Source organism: Ovis canadensis, chromosome 10 (assembly GCF_042477335.2).
Source record: "Ovis canadensis isolate MfBH-ARS-UI-01 breed Bighorn chromosome 10, ARS-UI_OviCan_v2, whole genome shotgun sequence".
Lineage (NCBI taxonomy): Eukaryota > Metazoa > Chordata > Mammalia > Artiodactyla > Bovidae > Ovis > Ovis canadensis.
In genome coordinates, this window is record NC_091254.1 from 97,548,941 (window position 1) to 97,571,752 (window position 22,812).

General features: G+C 42.9%; 1 protein-coding gene across 4 annotated transcripts in view; it reads left to right on the forward strand.

The window, feature by feature from the left end:
• The window catches only part of MYO16 (myosin XVI), a 526,459-nt gene that overhangs the window by 355,164 nt on the left and 148,483 nt on the right, over window positions 1–22,812 (forward strand). For 3 of the 4 annotated variants that reach the window (XM_069602005.1, XM_069602007.1, XM_069602008.1), the window contains 2 exons: window positions 9,715–9,867; window positions 11,926–12,126. In XM_069602005.1, coding sequence (XP_069458106.1) covers window positions 9,715–9,867; window positions 11,926–12,126 — 354 coding nt within the window. The remainder of the gene's footprint in view (window positions 1–9,714; window positions 9,868–11,925; window positions 12,127–22,812) is intronic. The other variant, XM_069602006.1, reaches the window with a different exon arrangement.

The following is a 22,812-nucleotide window of genomic DNA, read 5'->3' on the forward strand; positions in this document are numbered from 1 at the left end:
GCTGGCGAGGGCAGGCGTATCTTCTTCCCTGTAGAGTGAAGTCAGGCCTTTTATTGCTCTTCGTTTCGTTCGGCTTCACAGACATTGCATTGTTTACAAATTAAAGTTTTGGGACAACCCTTCATCAAGCACGCTTTGCTGGTGCCATTTTTCCAATAGCTTCTGCCCAGTCCATGTCTTTCTGTCATGCTTCAGTAATTCTCCCGTGCCATGCTTGTTTGTTATCATTATATTTGTTACGACGGTCTGTGATCGGTGAGCATTAGTATTACTGCTGAGACTTGCTGAAGGCCCAGACGCTGTTCCACGTATTTTTAGCAGTAAAGTAGCTTTTAATTATGTACATTTCTTTAGACACAATGCTATTGCACACTTAGTGGAGTGCAGTGTGGTGTATGCATTTCTCGGTGAATCCCCTGCATTCACCAAGAAGTTTGGTTCTGGGGAACCAAAAGATGCATGTGATTAGCCTTATTGCCACATTCCTGTTCCTGCCCTGGTCTGGAACTAAACTCAAAGTATCTCTGGGGTATGCCTGCGCCAGGATGATTAAAAGGAAGTGCTACAAAATATAATAGGAAGAATTAATGTATTTGAAAATATGTATCAGGTCACTTTAGATAAGAGTCAGTTGAGTTCTTTTGATGACAACTAACCAGGAAAAAGCTCAGCTTTACAATAATGAGTCTGCAGATCCAAAGCCCCAGGAGTGCTGCCTGGGAGCATGGTTCCATTTAGCCTTCTGCTAACAATCAATAGTGGCTACAATTTCTGGGGTTATTCCTGTAACTCAGATGTTCTTCCCTTATGATCACGAGCTCTTGCAGCACCTTCTCAGAAAGCTGAGGGACATCTAGAAGCCTTCCTGGGGCTACATGGGAATTCACATGCAAATCCATTGGGTCCCAGAGTGGCACTTTTGAGCCATTCTCTTTCTTTCTCTGGCACCTTAGCCAGGGCTCTGAAGTCTGTGATGTTTTCAGTATCTTTTTGTCGTTGTCCAGCCACTAAGTCGTGTCTGATTCTTTGTGACCTCATGAACTGCAGCCACCAGGCTTCCCTGTCCTTTACCATCTTCTGGAGTTTGATTGAACTCGTGTCCGTTGAATCAGTGATGCCATCCAACCATCTCATCCTCTGTTGCCCTCTTCTCCTCCTGTCCTCAATCTTTCCCAGCATCAACGTCTTTTCCAGTGAGTCAATTCTTCACATCAGGTGGCCGAAATATTGGAGCTTCAGCTTCAGCATCAGTCCTTCCAATGAATATTCAGGTCTGATCTCCTTTAGGGTGGACTGGTTTGATCTCCTTGCAGTCCAAGGGTGCCGGGGTCCAGTCCTGGTGGATCCAGGGTAATTCAAAGGGGAGACGGAGTAGGCGTCCTAGGAAAAAACTTATTTAATTACAGATATATAGAGAGATTAGAAACGGATAGTGTAGTAGGAAAAATAGTGGAGAAAAGGAGACTGAATAACTTGGTTTACGTGGAATACCAATCACCACCTACATAGGCCACAGGCGTCTTTCTGTTCTCCCGAAGGAGAGGAGGCACTGAGGCCTCCCTGGTCCAATCTTAGAAGCCCAGGCAAAGTTAGTAGGCTTGGTGAGTACCCACATACCAGATGGGAATTCAGCCAGAAGGGAAGAAAACGACACGGGGGAATCAGTCTTTCCAGAAACTGATCCGATTTCTTTATTTTTTAGGTTTGTTTATATACCTTTTGTTATACATAGGATGAATACAGAGTCATGCGGGGGTCTACAGACCTGACCCTTGTCACAATCAGGTGCTTTGTATAAAATTATACAAAGGTCTTATGGGTTTTACATCATCTTCTGGCCATGAGGCCTGCTGACATTTTATGATCCTTTCTTTCTGATAACCAAAAAACTTATTTTTTCCAAGGGTGTTTTTTCTTAAACCAGGCGCCACCCTCTGAAGGTAGTAGATAAAGTTGCATTCCTATAGGGTGAGGGTGTAGCGAGTTACAATCAAGAAAGGAACTTACTTAGCCTAAGGTTTAACATGATTAATCTTAAAGGTTAATACTAATTTTTCCTATATGCTAGTTGTATTCATTATAAGGGCAGGGAATATGGAGATTTAGCAGCAAATATTGGCTCAACAAATGAAAACCCTTCACCAATGTTCCCCTGAAGATCTATTTAGTCTTAAGATAGTGATAAAGTTACATTTTTGCATAGCAAGGACACAGTGATTTATAACAAAGTACAGTGATCTATAACAAAAGAGAAAATTCGTTAACTCAAAAAGTCTAGTATTGCTAACATCAAAAACTACTATATTTCCTTTACTATATTCCAAATGCATTGATTAGTATATTCCCAGGTGCCTAAGGATATGGACGCCTGGCGGCAATCATTGACTCAACAATGAGAAAAGCCCTGTGCTAATTAAGACTTTCAAAATACTCCAGACTCTCTGTGCTATTTATGGTTGAGAGGTTGTCACACAAGCTAGTCTGTCAGCAGAGAGGTTTGACCTGAGACACCCTTGTCACACCCAGGGCAGGGAATTAGCAGTAATTATTGGCACAATAAATGAAAAACCCCTTCACCAATATGATTCCTAATCAACCCACTATACATACTAATAATTTTTTAATTTCTCAAAAGAGTCTGTATTTAGAAAGTTTTAAAGCATCTCGTGCCTCTCATGGTTGGGAGGCTGTAAACAATCACATGTGGCCAGACGAACCCGCTCAGGCAGGCTAGAGAGAACCTTCAGAGGAGTTTGTAAGTTGAAACACCCTTGTCACGCCCAGGAATTTTTGTTGACTGGAGCTGCACGTTTACTCCTTCTCCGAGAGAACTGGTGGGGAACAGCCCCCCATAAAGTCAGAGATGTAGGCAAGAGCATGAAACAGTAAAGTAGGCAGACTCTGGTTTTGGGGGTAGATGCTCGGGAACAGGGGGTTTCCTGAGGCTTGATCAGGCCTTTGCGCATGCCAAGCCTCCTTCCTCATGACCTTTGCCATGGGCGGAGTTCTTCACGCCGGCCCCTGGCACAAGGGACTCTCAAGAGTCTTCTCCAATACCACATTTATAAGACCTCAGTTCTTCAGTGCTCAGCCTCCTTTGTGGCCCATATCTCTAGGCTTTGTGTTTAATCCTGGATAAGGAGAACTCTTTGAAAAAGACCTTTATTCCAGTAGTGTTTGTGTATTTCAATCTGACATTAGCAGATTGTGATGCAGAATATGGCAAGAAAATTAGCTAATATGTTTATTGTTGACCAACCCCTAAATATTGGCGATTCACATTAAAGGAGATTATAGGCATGAATTAATCTCGTTAAAATGTTGGATTTATTTTTAATTTTTATTTATTTATTTATTTTTTACTTTACAGTATTGTATTGGTTTTGCCATACATCACCATGAATCCGCCACAGGTGTACACGGGTTCCCCACCCTGAACCCCCTCCCACCTCCCTTGAATTTAACTTTTGAACCCCTGTTGAAAAATGACAGAATCCCTAAAATACAGAAGGAAGAGAAAGTGTTTTTGTTATCTGTATAAAAATAATGTCTCCATGCCTGTGAAGTAACTTCCAGCTATATTAGCTTAAAACCTATGACACAGAGTTTGATTTGAAATCTCAGTGAGAATCCAGAGACGGAAAGGGTGTTTGGTTTCTTAACAAAACAGTAATCTTCCCAGAAGATTGCCCAGGTGGCACTAGTGGTAAAAAACCCGCCTGCCGGTTCAGGAGATATAAGAGACGTGGGCTCGATCCCTGCTTCAGGAAGATTCCTGGAGGAGGGCATGGCAACCCACTCCAACATTCTTGCCTGGATAAACCCATGGGCAGGAGGAGCCTGGTGGGCTACAGTCCATAGAGTCACAAAGAGTTGGACACGACTAAGCAACTGAGCCCGCATGCAAATATCAAGGACCTTTTGGCATGGGATGGGTCAAATGTCTCACGAGGCAGATGTCTAAAGGACATTTTGGTGTTTTATTTTTTGCTGTTGTTGTTTTAATTTATTTTAATTTGGGGTATATTTTCTTTGAGCTTCCCTGGCGGCTCAGCAGTAAAGAATCTGCCCGCCAATGAAGGAGACGTGGGTGTGAACCCTGGGTAGGAAAGATCCCCTGGAGAAGGAAATGGCAATCCATTCTGGTGTTCTTGCCTGGGAAATCCCATGGACAAGGGAGCCTGGTGGGCTACAGCCTGCAGGGTCTCCAAAGAGTTGAATGGTACTGAGCAACTAAAACATCAACAACAAATAGTTTCTCCCCCGTGTTGTGTGAGTCTCTGCTGTGCAGAATGAATCAGCTGTACGTAGTACACATGTGCCCCTGCCTCTTGAGCCTCGCTCCCACTAAAGGACACCTTGGACAGAAACAAATGTCCTTTAAGGTATAATGGTATGATATATGCCATGCATGTGTGTGTGTGTGTAAATTGATGTGGAAATCAGTTAATGGACTGTGTATGCCATCATCTGTCTCCACGTTCGAATCACCCGGAAAACTTCTAAAATCTATCAATGCCAGGCCCCACTCTGATTTAATTGGTATGGGGTCAAACCCAGACATCAGCCTTTTTTAAAAGCGCCTGGTCAATTCCAGTGTTCGGTAGGATTTTGAATCCCCGTCTAACGCCTGGGGCTCTGCCTTCAGCTGGAGTCAGCTTTAATTAATCTCCACTTTAATTCCGTGATGCATATGTCACGCTTTATTATATTTTTGCTTCAGATAAATTTCACTGAGTAATAAAAATAAAGGGGGAACAGTTGGTGAAAATTTACTCAAGAAATTAAGTTTGTCATTAATACAAATGATGGGCCATCTGGATAAGCAATAATGGCCTGTTACTAAAGAGTGTTTTCAAAGGGTGCCTGGCTTTTACTATTAAACCGCCCCACAATGGCAGCTAATGTACAAAGCATGTATTTTAATCAGAGAAGGTGCATGCTGATTAAACAGTTCTTAATAATTGTTCATTATCATTTATGAAAACCCACCTTTTACCTACATTAACGTCTACTCCAGGGAATACTGGGGGATTTTAATGAAACTCAAACACAGTTCCATGGGTAGAGTTGAAAAATAAAATAATGACTGTTTTGCATTGACGTCAGTGATAGTCTCAATTACTGATGCAGATTTATGCTTCTAGATACATAAGCTACTTTGCCTTTGCAGATCTTTCTTTCTGTCTTTCTCTGACGGTGTTTAACACACGTGTGCATATGCACACGTAACAGACAGCTCAGGGAGGACAAACCAAGAGCGTGCAGGTCCTTGTCCTGATTCTGGCCACTGTTCCATTCAGTTCAGTTCAGTTCAGTTCAGTTCAGTTCAGTTGCTCAGTCGTGTCCGACTCTTTGCAACCCCATGAATCGTAGCACGCCAGGCCTCCCTGTCCATCACCAACCCCCGGAGTTCACTCAGACTCACGTCCATCGAGTCCATGATGCCATCCAACCATCTCATCCTCGGTCGTCCCCTTCTCCTGCCCCCAATCCCTCCCAGCATCAGAGTCTTTTCCAATGAGTCAACTCTTCACATGAGGTGGCCAGAGTACTGGAGTTTCAGCTTTAGCATCAGTCCCTCCAGTGAACACCCAGGGCTGATCTCCTTCAGAATGGACTGGTTGGATCTCCTTGCAGTCCAAGGGACTCTCAAGAGTCTTCTCCAACACCACAGTTCAAAAGCATCAATTCTTCGGCACTCAGCTTTCTTCACAGTCCAACTCTCACATCCATACATGACCACTGGAAAAACCATAGCCTTGACTAGACGGACCTTTGTTGGCAAAGTAATGTCTCTGCTTTTGAATATGCTATCTAGGTTGGTCGTAACTTTCCTTCCAAGGAGTGTCTTTTAATTTCATGGCTGCAGTCACCATCTGCAGTGATTTTGGAGCCCCAAAACAAAGTCTGACCCTGTTTCCACTGTCTCCCCGTCTATTTCCCATGGAGTGATGGGACCGGATGCCATTAGTGACATGCATTTTTTTTTTTTTCTTTTCAGCAAGGGGCCGGCCTCAGGGCGCTATGTCCACAGCCATCCCCCTAGCTGCCTGTCCTGGTGGTTCTGAAGTTCACGCTGTTAGCACTTTTTAAATATTTTAACCTTTGCTGAAACAGTGAGTGCGATGAGCAATTTAGAATAGGGAAAGGAAAACTGTTCTCGTGAAAATGTTTGTATGCATGACTTCAAAATGAGTTTGAAAAACGTCTACTTCTAATCCCGTGTGCTCACTGTGATTTCCTTAAATGCATCACTCACTGCTGTTAGAAATCCAGGCCCACATTCTGTTAAAAAAGGCTGCAAGTCAGAAATCACAGGCAATTCACAGTACATATCTAACTGGAGTTTTCCTTGGGATTTTAATAAATTTTTTTTTTCTCCCCAGAATACAAAGAACTCAGTGTACAATTAAAAGTTCCGATATATTGTAAGGATCCCCCCCCCCCCCGTCACCGAGTCCCACCCAACACTGCAGCTTCGAAACGGAAACAACGGGACAGAAGCTATATGTTTTATGAATCATTTTGGCCAGGAGAGCATTCATTTGGCCTCCTCTGTTTAGAAGCGCAGGCCAAATCTTTTTTTTCTTTGTTACCCAAAGTTTGGTAGATTATTTTAGACTTTCCTTCCTGCGGGGGGAGAAAAGCAAGGGGAAAAAAGACCAAAAGCCCTTTTTCCAGCTCTTTCTAACCACAGTGGCTTTCTCCACATTCACGTTTGGTATTGTCATCCTTTCTAAACAGTGGATCGATTCATTGAAATCCATATTCAGTTCAGTAAAATGTTAGGAAGCAAAACCAATTAAAATGTCTAGTTTTTATTATAAAAGCATTTGAGTCAGTTCAAACACTGTAGCCAGGTGTGTATATAGAGGTAGTCAGCTATAAACAGTCAGGAGCAAGAGAATTTAGTCAGTTGTCATCAAAAGTAATTTTTATAACAGAGCTGAAGTCTATTCTGAATGCAAAACGATAAGAGAACTATCATATTGTATATAATTCATAGATACCATATATTATTTATATGAAATTATTATATTGAATGTTTGAGAAATCTACATCTACCTAAGTCTTTTTAACTAGAGCATCTCAAAATGAGGGGAAGGATGCTGCTGCTGCTAAGTCGCTTCAGTCGTGTCCGACTCTGCGACCCTGTAGACGGCGGCCCATTAGGCTCCTCTGTCCCTGGGATTCTCCAGGCAAGAACACTGCAGTGGGTTGCCATTTCCTTCTCCAATAGGGGAAGGATAAGTGTCATATAATATGGATGTCACTTCTACAGCAGAGAATCAGCCATTGCTGGGCTTATTTCAGAATCCTTTATCAGACTTCTTTTTATTTTTTCATGTAATAATGGACATCATGTTATTTTTCACAGCTTCTCCATTTAAGTCTTGGGTGATCTATTTCCCCAAATATATAACATTTAGGCCCACCTTCTGTAACTACTTCTAAATCAAACTGCTGAGATGTAGGATCTATTTGCGTTGTCTTAGATGATTCAATGCATATTTTAATGTCGAAAAGTTTGAAAAATTTCAATTGTGTATATCATCTAATCAAAGTGAATCTTTTCCAATGGCTTCATTTCATAATGGAGCCATTTACTTTCTGTACATTTACTATAAATATTTCACTTCAAATTGAAGAAATTTCTTTTATAGCATTTATTAATCTTTGGTAGAGAAATTATCTCAGGACAAAAGGAGTTTATCGCTTTATTAGTTTGGAGGAACACCTCAAAGAATTATTTCTTTAAGTAAAGTGAAGTATTTTTTAATTTTTGTGTTTTTTACTCTATCAACAACTTTCAGAAATTTCTGAATTATTCATTTATGATTATAATGAGAGCAACAAGAAAATGTATTCCTTTCACGGGGAGCTACTGCTGTGGACGGATGCTGCATAGTCTTACAGAGAAAGATTTGTCTCTCCTGAATCATTCCCAGAGATTTATAGCACTTGGGAAAAATAAACATAGATTTCAAAGTATTGATATCACTTAGTTTTGATGGGACAAGTCAGGGGGATGAATGTGCTAGGCTGTATCAGCTATAATCGGGGCTTCCCTGGTGGCTCAGCTGGTAAAGAATCTGCCTGCAATGCAGGAGACCCCGGTTTGATCCCTAGGTTGGGAAGATCTCCCAGAGAAGGGAACAGCTACCCCCTCCAGTATTCTGGCCTGGAGAATTCCATGGACTGTATAGTCCATGGGGTTGCAAAGAGCCAGACATGACTGAGCGGTTTTCACTTCACAATTGTATCAGGATTGTATCAGGAAAGAAATATGTTTCAGATGATATTTAAATTCTGAATTCCGTGCCTCCCTTTCCCGGCTCTCATGCAGATTTATGGATCTGTATCTGTATTCAAAATGTTTTTGCCTTAACAACCAAGAGTGGAAACTTCGTTCTATATGGTGCGTTCTCAAATAAAGCAACTATATTTTTGATATGTTTATATTCAGAGAATTGATCTGCAAAGTTGTGAGTTTATTTAGGAAACAGTTTTAAATTTAAAACCCTTCCAGCTTTGCATATATCTCATGAGATGTAGTCATCAAGAGGAAGAGAGAAAAAGCTCTGGTTATCTACTGGCCAAATCAGAGAGAAAGAAGAAAATTCAAGAAATTTCAGAGATCCCGGATGGAGTGGTATAAGGAAGAGGTGCTATTCCAAGTCTGGACAAATTCTCTCCCAGGTTATTCCAGTTTTAGAATGATTTCCTAACAGCAGCAGTGTGGCATCAGTCTTATTTTATTTGTAACTCTTTGGGGAAGGGCTTATACAAAGCCTTGTTAAATCAGTTACGTACAAGGATGAGGCTGGGCACGCAGTTGCCCCTGAGCGTATGCCGTGGGCCCCTCCCTCTGCCCCTCTCGCGAGGCCACAGCTGAATACCCCGAACCAGGCCCCAGTGCCCACTGACCTCTCCAGGCCCCTGGCTGCTCAGCTCCCTGGGTCCTCAGACCAGGGTCCACCTGCTGCCTTCAGGTGTCAGCCAGGGCTGGGGCAATCCAGGGGATGTTCAGACAGACACACTTTTAAAAAATATTTCTTTATTTCAAACCAGTTAATTGAGAATAAGGGAGATATTAGTAGCAATTTTCCCTCTTTCTTGTTAATTCTTTTTTAAAGGTCTTATTTTGTACTTGAAGCAATAGGGAGGCTTATCCAGTCTACAGACATTCACTTATCATCAAATTTACTGAAACCGTTTTTTACTGTGGTGCAGAGGTGCAAGAAATGCTAGTGGAAACCAGGGCAGTTGCCCCAGACCATCATTTTTAACCCTGGTGTTTTTTTTGTTGTTGTTGGTTTTTTTTTACCACAGAAATGAGGAGGCAAAAATTGCTCCTCCTTCTCATTAAAATGGAGCTTTTTATCTTCACTTGTTGACAAGGGCTCAAATATAATTTCATTTTGGAAATATATGTTTTAAATACTGAAGTATGTTTTAGACCCCAAATTTGTAAGTTACTGTTGTAATTATACTTCCTGTTCGTTTTAACATACTCACTTTCAGTTGCATAATCAGACCACGTGAAGTCAACAACATCCGGTGAAGCTCTCTACTCGGCTTCTCAGGGCCGAGTGGAAGCGCTAATTGGCGCTGGCCACCTTGAGTCAGCACTTGGCCCGTCTGAAGCGTGTGCTGGAGCGCGTGCCTGCTGAGTCACCTTGTGAACTGTTTTCTTGTTCCCCACAATAGCTCTGTGTCAACATGACCAACGAGAAGATGCACCAGTACATCAATGAAGTGCTTTTTCTACAGGAGCAAGCAGAATGTGTACAAGAGGGAGTTACCATGGAAACGGCTTATTCTCTTGGTAACCAGACTGGAGTTTTGGATTTTTTTTTCCAGGTATTCATATAATATAATTGGATACTTTACAGGATGCATGCATTTCAAAGTACTGGAGACAGAGAATTTTCTTTCAAGAAAATTTATAAGAGACTTGATGATTTTTAATTCATTTATAATCAGTCAGGGTCAGTTGAGGAGCATACAACCTTTCTCTGAAAGGGTGCTTGAAGGATTACCAGTTGATTGAAAGAACAAGAAATAATCAGATCATTTTGTTATAAGAATATTCAACAGTGGTTATATCGCTAAAACACTCCTTTTGGAATGGTTACAATACCCATTGTACAAATATACTATTTTATGAATAGTACTAAGGCTGACAGGGCTTCCCGGGTAGCTCAGCTGGTAAAGAATCCGCCTGCAGTGCAGGAGACCCTGGTTCAATTCCTGGTCAGGAAGATCCAGTGGAGGGCTTCCCTGTGGCTCAGCTGGTAAAGAATCCGCCTGCAATGAGGGAGACCTGCGTTCCATTCCTGGGTTGGGAAGATCCCCTGGAGAAAGGAATGGCTACCCACTCCAGTATTGTGGCCGGGAGTACTCCATGGACAGAGAAGCCTGGTGGGCTACAGTCCATGGGATTGCAAAGAGTCAGACACAACTGAATGACGTTCACTTCCAGACTAGCAAGATCATAAAATAAATTCTAAAAATCTTGTTTATCTCCAAATTTCTAAGTCTGAATATGGAAAACTTTGGCAGGAAAAAGATGTGTGTACATACGTGCCGTATAATCTTAGTGCCTCTGTGGGTGTTTATGCTTATCTTTATTGTTTGTACCTTATAAAGCAAGAATCTTTGCCTCCGTGTCACCATCATAAAAATGAAAATCTCTCATACAAACAGCAATCTGTGTCTACTGACATATGGCATTATACAGATTTGCAAATAATATTTTTAAAACACTTGAACATTGTTTAAAATGAATGCCATTTCGCTATTGGAAAGAGTAATATATGGCTTTCTACCCTTTATTTTTAACTGTGTACTTATAAATTACTTTATTTATTCATTTTCCTATTAATAACATGCAAAATGGTCTCCTGTCTGTTACTAATTTGTCAGTGTGCTGTGTTTTAATTACAGAAGTTCTTCTCTTCCATAAAGCCCCCTCTCACAATGACACACATAATATATAGTTTTAACTCTTCTTTTAAAAATGGGTTGACAATACATATACTTAAGTTAACATATACTTGACCATATGTGGAAAGCCTTGGGTACCACTGCACCCCTCCACACTTGCTGCTGTGTCCTTGGCTGCTAGTGGTCAGTGGAACAAAATTATTTATCTCTTTGGTTACTCTCGTCCTTGGGGTCCTCTTTGGAGCGGTTATCTCAGTGGAAGCCTCATCATTACGAACTGGAAATGACAGTTGATATTTCTGCTGTTACTTCTCTTTGATCCCTCTGCAAAGCGCCACAAAAAGACATACCAAGTACAGAGTGAAAGTTGCATTTTTACATAAATATGTAGGTCTGTGGGCTTCCCAGGTGGCACTAGTGGTAAAGAACCCACCCACCAATGCAGGAGAATTGAGAGACGCAGGTTCGATCCCTGCATCAGGAAGATCCCCTGGAGGAGGGCATGGCAAACCCCTCTAGTATTCTTGCCTGGAAAATCCATGTTTAGAGGACCCTGGCAGGCTATAGTCCCTGGAGTTGAAAAGAGTCAGACACGACTGAAGTGACTTAGCATGCAGGCACATGTATAGGTCTATATACCAGAAAGAAAAAATACAGCTTGTCTGTGGTTGGAAATTCTATTTTTCTTAAGATGAGAATATATGCCCGTGTTTTCAGGACGTTAAAGCACACTGTTTTATTTATTTATTAATTCCTGATCAAAAAATACTACTGAGAGCCAACATTACATCAAAGGTTTACTAGGTGGTGGGGACACAGTGAAGAACAAAAATAGACGTGTATTGAAGGACAAACTCCTGTTTTGAGTGATCGTATTAACATGATGAGGCTGCAAATGGTATGTGTGAACAATAACAAAAATAGCAGAATGAGGAATGGAAGGGAAAAAACAACTGTCTTTTTAACTTTCAGCAGCCTTCTGGATTTCTCTCTTTATTGGATGAAGAAAGTCAAATGATTTGGTCAGTGGAACCAAGTCTTCCCAAAAAGCTCCACGGTCTACTGGAATCCTCAAACACAAATGCGGTCTACTCCCCTGTGAAGGATGGAAACGGGAACCTCGCCCTCCGAGACCAAGGCACAGCTTTCACCGTTATGCACTACGCGGGCCGGGTGAGTTCACAGGCCTGAGCATTCATGCGCCGAGGCCTTAAGGGCAACCCTTCAAGATCGTGCTATCGTAGAGTTTTGATCACTGATACTGGGCCAACAACCCACAAGCTCTTCCTTCCCCAAGCTGTTTCCTTTTTGCCTGATAAGGACTAGGCATCTTCAGAATGTGAGTGGTGAAGCGTGCTGTAGAATTCTTTTCATAATGTTGCCAGATTTGTAACTTGGGATGCCCCACAGGGTGCCGTGGTAAAGAACCCACCTGCCAGCGCAGGAGATGCAGGAGACTCAAGTTTGACCCCTGGACTGGGAAGATCCCCTGGAGGAAGAAATGGCAACCCAGTCCATGGAGCTGAAAAGAGTCAGACACGACTGAAGTGACTTAGCAGGCAGGCACACGTATAGGTCTATGTACCAGAAAGAAAAAAATACAACCTTTCTGTGGTTGGAAATTCTAAACTACATACTTTCCCATGGACACAGGATTGACTATACAGACTGACTTGTCTACAGTCCATGGGGTCGCCAAGAGTGAGACCTGACTAAGTGACTGAGCTTGCATGCCAGGTTTGTAACAATATGAGCAAAAGAGAGCTGGATTTAATACAGCAGGTCTGCTGTGAACGTCGGGATATTTTCAAAATCCAGCTGGACGCCTGGGTTTACTTACCCTCAAAATAGTTGCTGTTCTTCAGCCGCTCAGTCGTGGCCGACTCTTTGCGACCCCGTGAACTGCAGCACGCCAGGCCTCCCTGTCCTTCACTATCTTCTGGAGTTTGCTCAAACTCATGTCCACTGAGTCGGTGATGCCATCCGACCATGTTATCCCCTCTGTCGTCCCTTTCTCCTCTTGCCCTCAAGCTTTCCCAGCATCAGGGTCTTTTCCAATAGTTGTTAGTATGAACTTACTTTTCCTGAAGCATGTCTACCTAGGAAAGTTGCTCTCAGGGTTTGTAAAGCACAGTTCATGCTTCAGATCCTTCACGGACCAACTCTGATCTGTGTAAGCCCGTCACACCCCTGAGGCCAGGCTCGTGTTAGGCTTCTCCGAGTGGGCCGTCACTTCCTTCAAGCCTCACGTGCCCAGCTCTCCTCTACAAAACCTCTGGGCAGGTGCTCTATCCAGTCCACTCACCGTTTTCCTGCAGCTCTCTATGCACCCCCAGATGAAGCCCCTCACACTCAACCTAGAAATGCCTTCCTGTCTTCTTCTCAAGGGCCAGCTGTATCCATCTTTCCATATTTACCTGCACATCCCGCCTGGCCTCCAATCCAGCTCCCATCTATAGTGAATTCTTCCACTTCTGAATCTGTAGCCTCCAGACTTGGTCCCCATGTTTGGGCTATAGTACAAATAGCCGTTTAGGGGGTGAGATCCCGAGTTATCCTCTCCCTTTTAGTGTATTTCATCTCATTTCAACCAGTGGTTACTGAGATGCTACCGTACGCCACAGCCCAGGCATTAGCGAATCAGAGACCTCAAATACATCACGGTCAAGTAAGGAGAAGAGAAATGAACAAATGTTTATGCTATAACTTGCTTATAGTAATATTGGACTGGAAATAACTCTGAGGGTCTCACCCTGTTGACTGATGGAAGGTGGTCACAGGCCAAACAAGAAGGGAAATGCTAGAGGAGAAGGCAGTTTGGAAGGAAAGATAACTCAGTTTTAGATATTTTGAATTGGAGATTTTTGAGTGGAAACCCTCAGGAGATGCTGAAAATGATGCTGGGAGGTTGGTTGTTTTTAGAAACAGTCATATTTTGGAAAATGTGTATCTGATAATTGAACGTGGAGAAGAGGGAGAAAGATATTAGTAGGAAAGGAAAGTATCATGGAAACCAAGAGGGAAGGAGAGGTCAGGGTGAATAGGAAGCGTGCCTGGACGGGGTGGTTAGGCAGGAACACCTTGGGAGAAGCTCTAGTGTGATGGGTCGGATGTGGGGAGGAAACGTCAGCGGATGATCTTATATAATGAATGGATATTCTCAGAAATTATTAACTATCTTTGTATTTGAGAAATTTAAACTTTTTATAGCCGTGACAGTCTTTTAGTCCTGTGTTTAGATTTTTGATCTATATTTTCTTTATATTAAGAATTTATTAAAGAACATAGAAGCAAAGATACTTGCATAAGAAAATACCATTAGAATGTTAGGAAAGTTTTCAAGAAAACTTTTTGCGTCAGAAAAAAAAATATTGAGGTATAGTTCATTTACAATGTTGCCTTAGTTTCAAATGTGCAATAAAATGATTCAGTTTCACATAAGTATATTTATGTGTGTCTATATATACACGCACACATATACTCTTTTTCAGATTCTTCTCCATTATAGGTTATTCCAAGGTGCTGAGTATACTTCGCTGTGCTATACAGTAGGACCGTGTTGTTTATCTTTCATGCGTTGTTTATCTTTCATGCGTTGTTTATCTTTCTGCTGATCCCAAATTCCTAATTTGTCCCTCTGCCCTTTTCTGCTTTGATGACCAGAGTTTGTTTCCTGTATCTGTGACTCTGTCTTTCTGTTTTGCAAATGAGTTCATCATATGATATTTGTCTTTTCCTGACTTACTTCACTCAGGGTGCTAATCTCTAGGTGCATCCGTAATACTGCAGATGGCGTTATTTCATCCTTTCCACGGCTGAGGGATATTCCATTGTGCATAGGCACCACGTCATCTTTATCCATTATTCTGCTGATGGACGTTCTATGAAGCCACTGCCTTTGTTTCTATATTCTTTCATATCCCCAGTGCCTGGGAAAGTGTCTGGCACGTAAAAGACATCAATATATATTTGATCAATAAATGAATTATTTGATGATTTTAAAAGTAATTTATTGAATTCATAGGATTTAGTTGAAAAACTATTTTTCCGAAAGTTTCATCTTCAGTAACTAGACACCTGACCCTCCTGACCTGCCTCGTAAGTCTGTTTGTCTTGTATCTTGGGGATATACTAGATGTTGAGGAAATGCTAATTGCATTAAACTGAATGGTACCAAGGTTTGGAAGAATATCTTGCTTGCTAATTAGTTTATGTTTGCATTCAAAAAGTGTTACACAAGCACTTAATGAAATTTCAGTTGTTTTAAGAAAATCTGGGGAAAAGCAATGAAGAGTTTGAATGAATACAATTATGTCACCGAGCTCTGAGAGCAATAAAGCAAAGCAAAGAAAGCCCATTGATTAATTGCCACATAGCTAAGACCCTGTGGAATCACAAAATTTCCTGTAAAAGCGCCTTTATACTTTAAAGCAAGATTTTCCATAATTGGAGTCAATTTTGTGGTTTTATGAAAGTCTTTCATTTCACTGAGATGTACTGATGAGTCTTAGCCCAAGGACTCCCTGAGGACTATTCACATGTTGAAGCATAGAGTCTGTGTAATTTGTGGCAGCATGTCAAGCCATATGCCATTCCAATCATCAGATGTAGATGCATATACTTCAGTTCTGAGGCGCTGCATTTTCAAGGAAAGCAGCACATTTCTGCATCTTGTAATTCAGAAGTTGTAACAAAGAGCTAATTGGCTTAAAGTCAGAAGGCAGGGGTCTGTTTTGGATTGTAGGATGAGCAATCCTGAATAGCTCTCTGATGACCGAGTTGATCCCCAGGGAGACCGCGATGGCTTGGGGGGTGGCAGGCTTGATGGGCGTCTCTTCTTTGCCCAGACAGATGTACTTGAGTCCCTCCCATCACCACTTGTTCCTCCGTGACTCATTTACCTAGTTTTGTTAGTAGAAGCGTACTACATCTCACAGGAAGGCCGATCATCACTGCTGGTGATGATACTGACTCCAGCCGCCCGCCCCCAGGACCCACACATCCAACTGCAGCAGCTCCGACCAGGCTTCTGGATCTCATTTGGAGCAGAGGCTCAGAGGTCTTTTAGCAATGTTTAAGCAACGTTATTTAAATTATAGCCGAAGATCTTCCCTAAACACATTTGAATTTTTCATTACTCATAGGAGCGTGATGTATTTTCCACTCTCTGTTACAGAAATATTTTAAAGTCAATGGGAAGAGACTGCATATGAAATATTAACAAGGTCTCGTTAGTGAGCATGGATTTGAATTAAAGAAACTGTGAGTTGTGTGGGATTTTTTTCTTTCAATTGTTGTTATTTGTTTTAGCAAATTTTAAACTGTATATAGGGTTACCTGTTTTAGGGATTGCTCTTAAACTTCTGGGGATTTAAATGATGGATAAGCATTCAATCCGGAAGAGCATCTAATTTGGCTTTCAAAATTAAGAATCTTGGAGGAAGGAGGAATTATGATTTGGCGAAAGTCGTTGTCTCTTAGGAAAGCTGAATTTCTTGAAGGTGATTCCTAAACTTTAAAAGAAATAGTATTTTGAAGTCCCTACACTTTAATGTGAGAAAAGAGAATCAATCAAGAGATAGTAAAGCAATCTGAAATAAAACTTAAATTCATGAAAATAGAGATCAGGATTAATAGCTGTCAAATATATGACACGTCCTGTAACAATAGGAGACCAGTCCTGGGTGTTCATTGGAAGGACTGATGCTGAAGCTGAAACTCCAGTACTTTGGCCACCTGATGCGACGAGCTGACTCGTTTGAAAAGCCCCTGATGCTGGGAAAGATTGGGGGCAGGAGGAGATGGGGACGACAGAGGATGAGATGGTTGGTTGGCATCACTGACTCAATGGACATGAGTTTGGGTAGACTCCGGCAGTTGGTGATGGACAGGGAGGCCTGGCGTGCTACAGTCCATGGGGTCACAAAGAGTCAGACACGACTGAGCGACTGAACTGAACTGATACGACACGTATTTGATCCGCTCTGGTGTCTACTCAGCAAGTCTTTGTCTGAACATTGTTTGTTGTGATCATTGTTGCTTTTTCGGCATGAAGTGATTCTTTGGGGATCTTGAGTAAGTGTCCCATTGATGATTTATGCAATTGATGATTCATGTCGCTCTACCTACGGTGCCGGGTCTGTGTTTCAGCCTCCCTCTGTTGCCAAACACACAAGAAGTGTGGTGGGTGAGAGTGAGAGTGTCCCCGTCCCACAGGACGGGCCCTGCTGCTCACCCCTGGAGCCTACAGATGGGATCTGATTTAGAAAAGGGTCTTTGCATGTGTAGTTAAGTCAAGGGTCTTGAGAGGATCCTCCTGGATTATCTGTTGAGTTCCAAGCCCAGTGACAAGTGTCCTTATAAGCGTGAGGCAAGGGCTAGTTGAGAGAGAAAAGGACTGAAGGGATGCAGCCTGGAGCCTCCAGAAGCTGGAAGAAGCCAGGATGGCAAGCAGGGATGCCTGACTCCAGAGTGGTGTCGGTTCCCGCAGCTCTGGGAATTAACGGGCGTGTTCCTTGGTTTGGGTTTACAGATTAAAAAAGTAGTAAGAGTTGTAACTTGTAACACTGTAGTTTTGGTTTTTTTTTTAAACTACATCTGATTCATTTGAAAATGACATCTGCATTTCCCCATGTCTGTCTTTGCTCACATGGTTTCCTCACCTGGAACACCCCTTGCCTCTTTCCAAATCTTTCCTGTCTTCCCCAGGCCCCAGTTCTTGGCCTCGTCCACTTGTCTCTGCTCTGTCTTCCCTCATCAGCAAGCATGCCTGATGCCTACATAGCCGTTTTCAAGTTGCAAAGTGCCTCTGAAACATTTCCACCCCAACCTTCTGTGTTGATTTTCCAGGGTTGGGGTGGTGGGGGGCAGGGAGGGTGTTCTGTGATTTAGCAAATACTGCACCGTGTGAGTGAGCCTCCTGGGGGTGCCGTGACAAACTCCCCCACACAGCGTGGCTTCAGACCGTAGACACGCATCCTTCACGGTTCTGTCCGCCAGCCTCTGAGATCAAGTGTCTGCAGGTCGGATCCCTCTCCAGGCTCTGAGAAATGTCTGTTCCAGGCCTCCTTCTCCCAGCTTCTGGGGTTGCCAGCAGCTGGCATTCTTGGCTTGTGGACACAGCGCCCAGGTCTCTGCCTCCATCTTCATGAGGTTTCCTCTCTGCCTGGGTCTCTGTGTATCCCCGTCTCTTCTTTAAGGACACCAGTCATTGGATACCCTCCCCCCTCAATATGAAGTAGAACCTCATCTTTGTAACTGATTACATCCACAAAGATCTTATTTCCAAAAAAGGGCACATTCTGACATTCTGGTTCTGGGTAAGCATCAATTTTGGGGGGCATGTCTCACTTTTCTCATTGCTGCCCCCACCCCCACGTCTTTTTCTCTCCCCTGTGGCGTGTGGTGAAGTCTGTATTACCTCGCCTCATGGAATCTGCGTTGCGTGATAGATGCTCCAGGGTGCTTGGGGCCCATTGCTGTGACTTTGCGGAGTACGCTGACCCTCAGCTGACATATTCGTGGAGTTTGTGATTAAGAGGCACAGAGCTGTGAACTTCAAAAAACTTGCTTTGAAGTTTAAGTGGTACTGTTTCTCGGCCTTTTGGCTAAGATCAAGTGAAGGTTAAGTGTTAAGCACGCAATCAATACAAGGATGACTGTTTTGCAGGCTTGTGTCAAAGACACCAGTCACATTTCCCCAACAAGAGCTGAAGGTCTTTCTATGCAGAATTACCACCATATTTAGCAAACTTTTAAACTCATCAATCACAGATATTGAGGTCATGAACATATTTCAGGAGCCATCTAATCAACTGGCTACACTGAGAATATTAGAATCCCAATTGACTTTTCTAAATTATTGGTAAATGTCCTTGATTCGTTAGAAAAGATATTTGTTATTTCTTGTATGTTATACAAATGCTCATGTTGTATAAATCAATGTTTCTAGGTGTGTTAGAATATTTGTTTTTATTTATCATGGTATTAATGCAGCTTTAGCAGATGATAAGGAATATGTAACCTCCACAGTCATAGCGTCATCTTTTCTTACACTTCCTGTATCATTTGAAAGCCTTCAGTGGAAGGTTAGTGCAGAAAATTGAGATTTTCCTCTATCTGTGGAAACTATAATATTAAAAGAAAAAGTATTTAGAAGTCTGTTTCACCTTATGTTGATGTGACATTCTGGTTTTCACTGACTACCTGGTAATTTTTGTGATCGGTAATGCCACCTTGATTAGAGACAATTTTTGTAAAAATTACCTTCTTTACCGTTTAGCCTTGTGACTAATATTGTAATCAAGCACACACCTGTAAGGTCTTTGAAGTTTTATGGCAGATTTTTAAAGATCCTTTCACTATATTTCCCTTAAGCAAATGGACGCACTTTCTGCAGTTTCCATAAGCACTCTGAGATGTTTTTCAGCAGGAGGGAGGGTTTAGCACATCCTACAGCGTGCTTGCTGGTGCGTCTGTGTGTGGGCGGGGCGTGACCGCGCTCCCTGGGGTTCCTTTCCCGACCCCCAAGTGATGGCCTAGCGAGATGGATAGAGTCGTAATCCCAGACAGTAGACCCTGGTCCTTATCATCATGTCACTCATTTCCACAGGGCTTTCCGGGAACCCAATTACTAAAAGATTGCTGATGGAGTGATGTGGGGCAGAGACTGATTTGCGGCCAGTCTGTAAAATACGTGATTTTTTTCCCCCTGCTCCTTGAAAAGGATCTACCCCTATTGTGGAATAAATTAAGTGTGAAACCTGTCGGGTGAGATTTATGGTGTTGCCCAGACTTCTGAGAAGCGGAGATCTTTATCTCACGGAGGCTGCCATACATTACATTCTGGGTGACACGCGGATGGCAGCCAACCTCTTTGCCCTCAGACATATTTACATAACATGAGTGCGGGGGAGGGGGATGCCTTGGTCCCTTCAATTTCCCCAGGCCACCTGTGTCAGGAGAGCCTTCTGTAGCTTGTTGGCTGGCCTTCACCCCCAGAGATTTGTGGGAGACCCCATGTGCCCAAGACGACTCTGAAAGTGAACCTTTAAATCAGCAGAAAAAGGAGATGAACTAATCAATAAGGAAGTTTCCTTTTATTTCTCTCCTTCTTTTCTCCAGGCAGAATCCCCAGACATAACAATGAAATCTGTCTGGTCTAAGCCAAACTGTTACGATTAAAGGTTATTTGACAAGGATATTTTGACCCATACAGAAAGAGCCTAATTTGCATCTGTGTTTGTTCACCTCTTGGGCAGACTTAGAAAAATAAGAATGAACTCCGCCAGGCTCCTAGTGCTCCATTTCTTGTATCAGTTTCACCTTTGGTGTAAATTTTTATAGATTTGATAAATGTTTCCTTATCCAGGGTTTTATTAGGAAGAAAAAAAATGCAGGCTCTTATTTAGGGAATCTCACTGTCTTCTTTTTTTTTTTTCTTCTTCAAAGATTTAACTGGCTCCTTCATCTTCATGGGATGATAGACATTTATAAATAGGAAACTTTAGAATTTCCTTGAATATTGATATCTTATTATTAGTTGATTGATATTATTTTTCTTCTCAAAAGGAACCAAAGAAGCATGTTCATAAATTTCAGATATGGTAATTTCAATTCAATGTCCATATCCAGATTATAGATATTTAGATAAAAACACTTAACAGTAACACTGTATGCTTCTAGTAACTTATTTTGTTGACTAGTATCTATTAACTTAAAGTGAATCAGAATGAGAGCAAGCAAAACTACTGGATGGAATCAGTTAATGGAAAATTTAAAAACAGAAACCTCTGCTTACAAATATAGATGCTATAGAGAGATCAATTTACCACTACACATGAAATCCAGACTTCTTCAGCAAACCTCCGGTAGAAAGCTGAAGCCAGGCATGAAGAATTATCAGACCCATATACGTTTGCTGAAAAACAATCTTATTTCTTTGACTAAAATCCAACTTTACAGACATTCTGATGTGATCTAGTGAATTTGAGAATGGATGTCAAAAGTCTCCCACTTTTATCAGCTGTTAATCCCATCTCTTTCCCAGGGATTATATTTTGCATCATGTAAATATCGTGGTGGAGACGGGGATTGACTGACGGGTGAACTTACTTCCGTTCTGTAAATGTTGCTGTTTCCCAGGAGAGTATTTCCCGTCTCCTTCAGGAGCTAATCTGCCCCTGTGACTCGGCTGCTTGTGGGGATGCCTCCCGGCTCCCTCCTGCCTGTGTCTCTGTGGGCTTCACAGCTCTGTGTCTGCCTTTAATATCTCTTCATGTTCACAAATCGAGAAGCTCAACTAAACTGAATTCCCCGACACTCCCTCAACTGGCTCTAAAAATGTAAATAAATAAATGAAACTGATTTTCCGTATTACCAGAAGCCCAGTTAATGACTGAATACAAGCGCTTCTGTCCCCTGTTTACTCTGGAATCCAAACACCCGCTTCCCATTCCAGCCCCCGAGGTCACGTCTCCCTTCAACAGTCTCCTAATTCTCACCGGTAGAAGAGATGTGAATTCTCAGCAAAGAGATGGACGCGTCTCTTTACTTAAAGGCATGCGGGCCGCCTCTGCTTCATGCACCTTCTCGTTTCTCTGGTGACACTGTCCCGATTAAATGTGATGACCCTGATTCCACTTGCTAAGAACAGTCCTGAAACAGAGGTGGTGATGCCTGCTTGCTGGCCACGATTTTCACCTCCCAGCTTACCTCCATGGTGGTCAGAAGGTGACGAATCGGCCGGCAATGCGGGAGACTCAGGTTCAGTCCCTGGGTTGGGAAGATCCCCTGGAGGAGGAAATGGCAACCCACTCCAGATTCTTGCCTGGAAAATTCCATGTACAGAGAAGCCTGCTAGGCTACAGCCTATGGGGTTGCAGAGACTTAGGCGCAGCTGAGCGACCTTTCACTTCAGATACTTCACAATTATGTTGTATTCTCATCTTAAACTTAGCAGCAGTTTTAAACTTTAGCAGCAAATATCTGCTTTAGTCGCCGTTCCGTATCTAAAATGCCCAGGAGGCGCGGATCCTCTGCAGACCTTGTCCCCAGACGCCGCATCTCCTGCCATTAGCACACCGGAGGCAGAGTTCACAGAGCATCAGGTCAGTAGTCCCTGGAGCTGTGCTTCTCAAACTTGACCGTGAACTAGGATGAGCTAGGGGGCAAGTTCAAAATGCAGATTCCTGGGCCCCGCCCCTCTAAACGATGATCAGAAAGGTCTGGGTGGAGGACTTCCTTGGTGATCCAGTGGTTAAGAATCTGCCTCCTAATGCAGGGGACACAGGTTTGATCCCTGATTAGGGAAGACCCCCCCCCCCCCCGCCATGCCACAGAATAACTAAGCCTGTGGGCCACAATTACTGAGCCTGTGAGCTTGAGCCTGCAAGTTGCAACTACTGAGCGCGCTGCACTACTTAAGCTTTGGTGCCCGGAACCCGTGCTCTGCAACACGAGAGGCCACCGCAGCTAGAAGCACTGCAGTGAGGAGGCCTCCCTGCTCTGCGCAACTGGGGAAAGGCCCTGCATAGCAATGAAGACCTAGAGCGGCCCCGAAAGCAATAAATAAATAAGCTAATCTCAGAAAGATATAAAAGGGTCTGGGTGGGGTCCAAGGCGTGTGCGTGTTTATTCGACACTAGAGAGTGTGGTCCGTGAGTCCCAGACACACTGTGGGTACTCACTCTAGGGACACACTGTAGGTCCTTGGTGGATCAGCCACCGAGTGGGTGCTCCCACGGCACATCTCCTGGACCTCACACAGCCCTCCTCCTGCGTGCCGACGTCTGGAGCTGGACTGGGACCACAGTCTTGGAGAGTCAGGACCTCCAGGAAGACACCAGGCTAACCACGTGG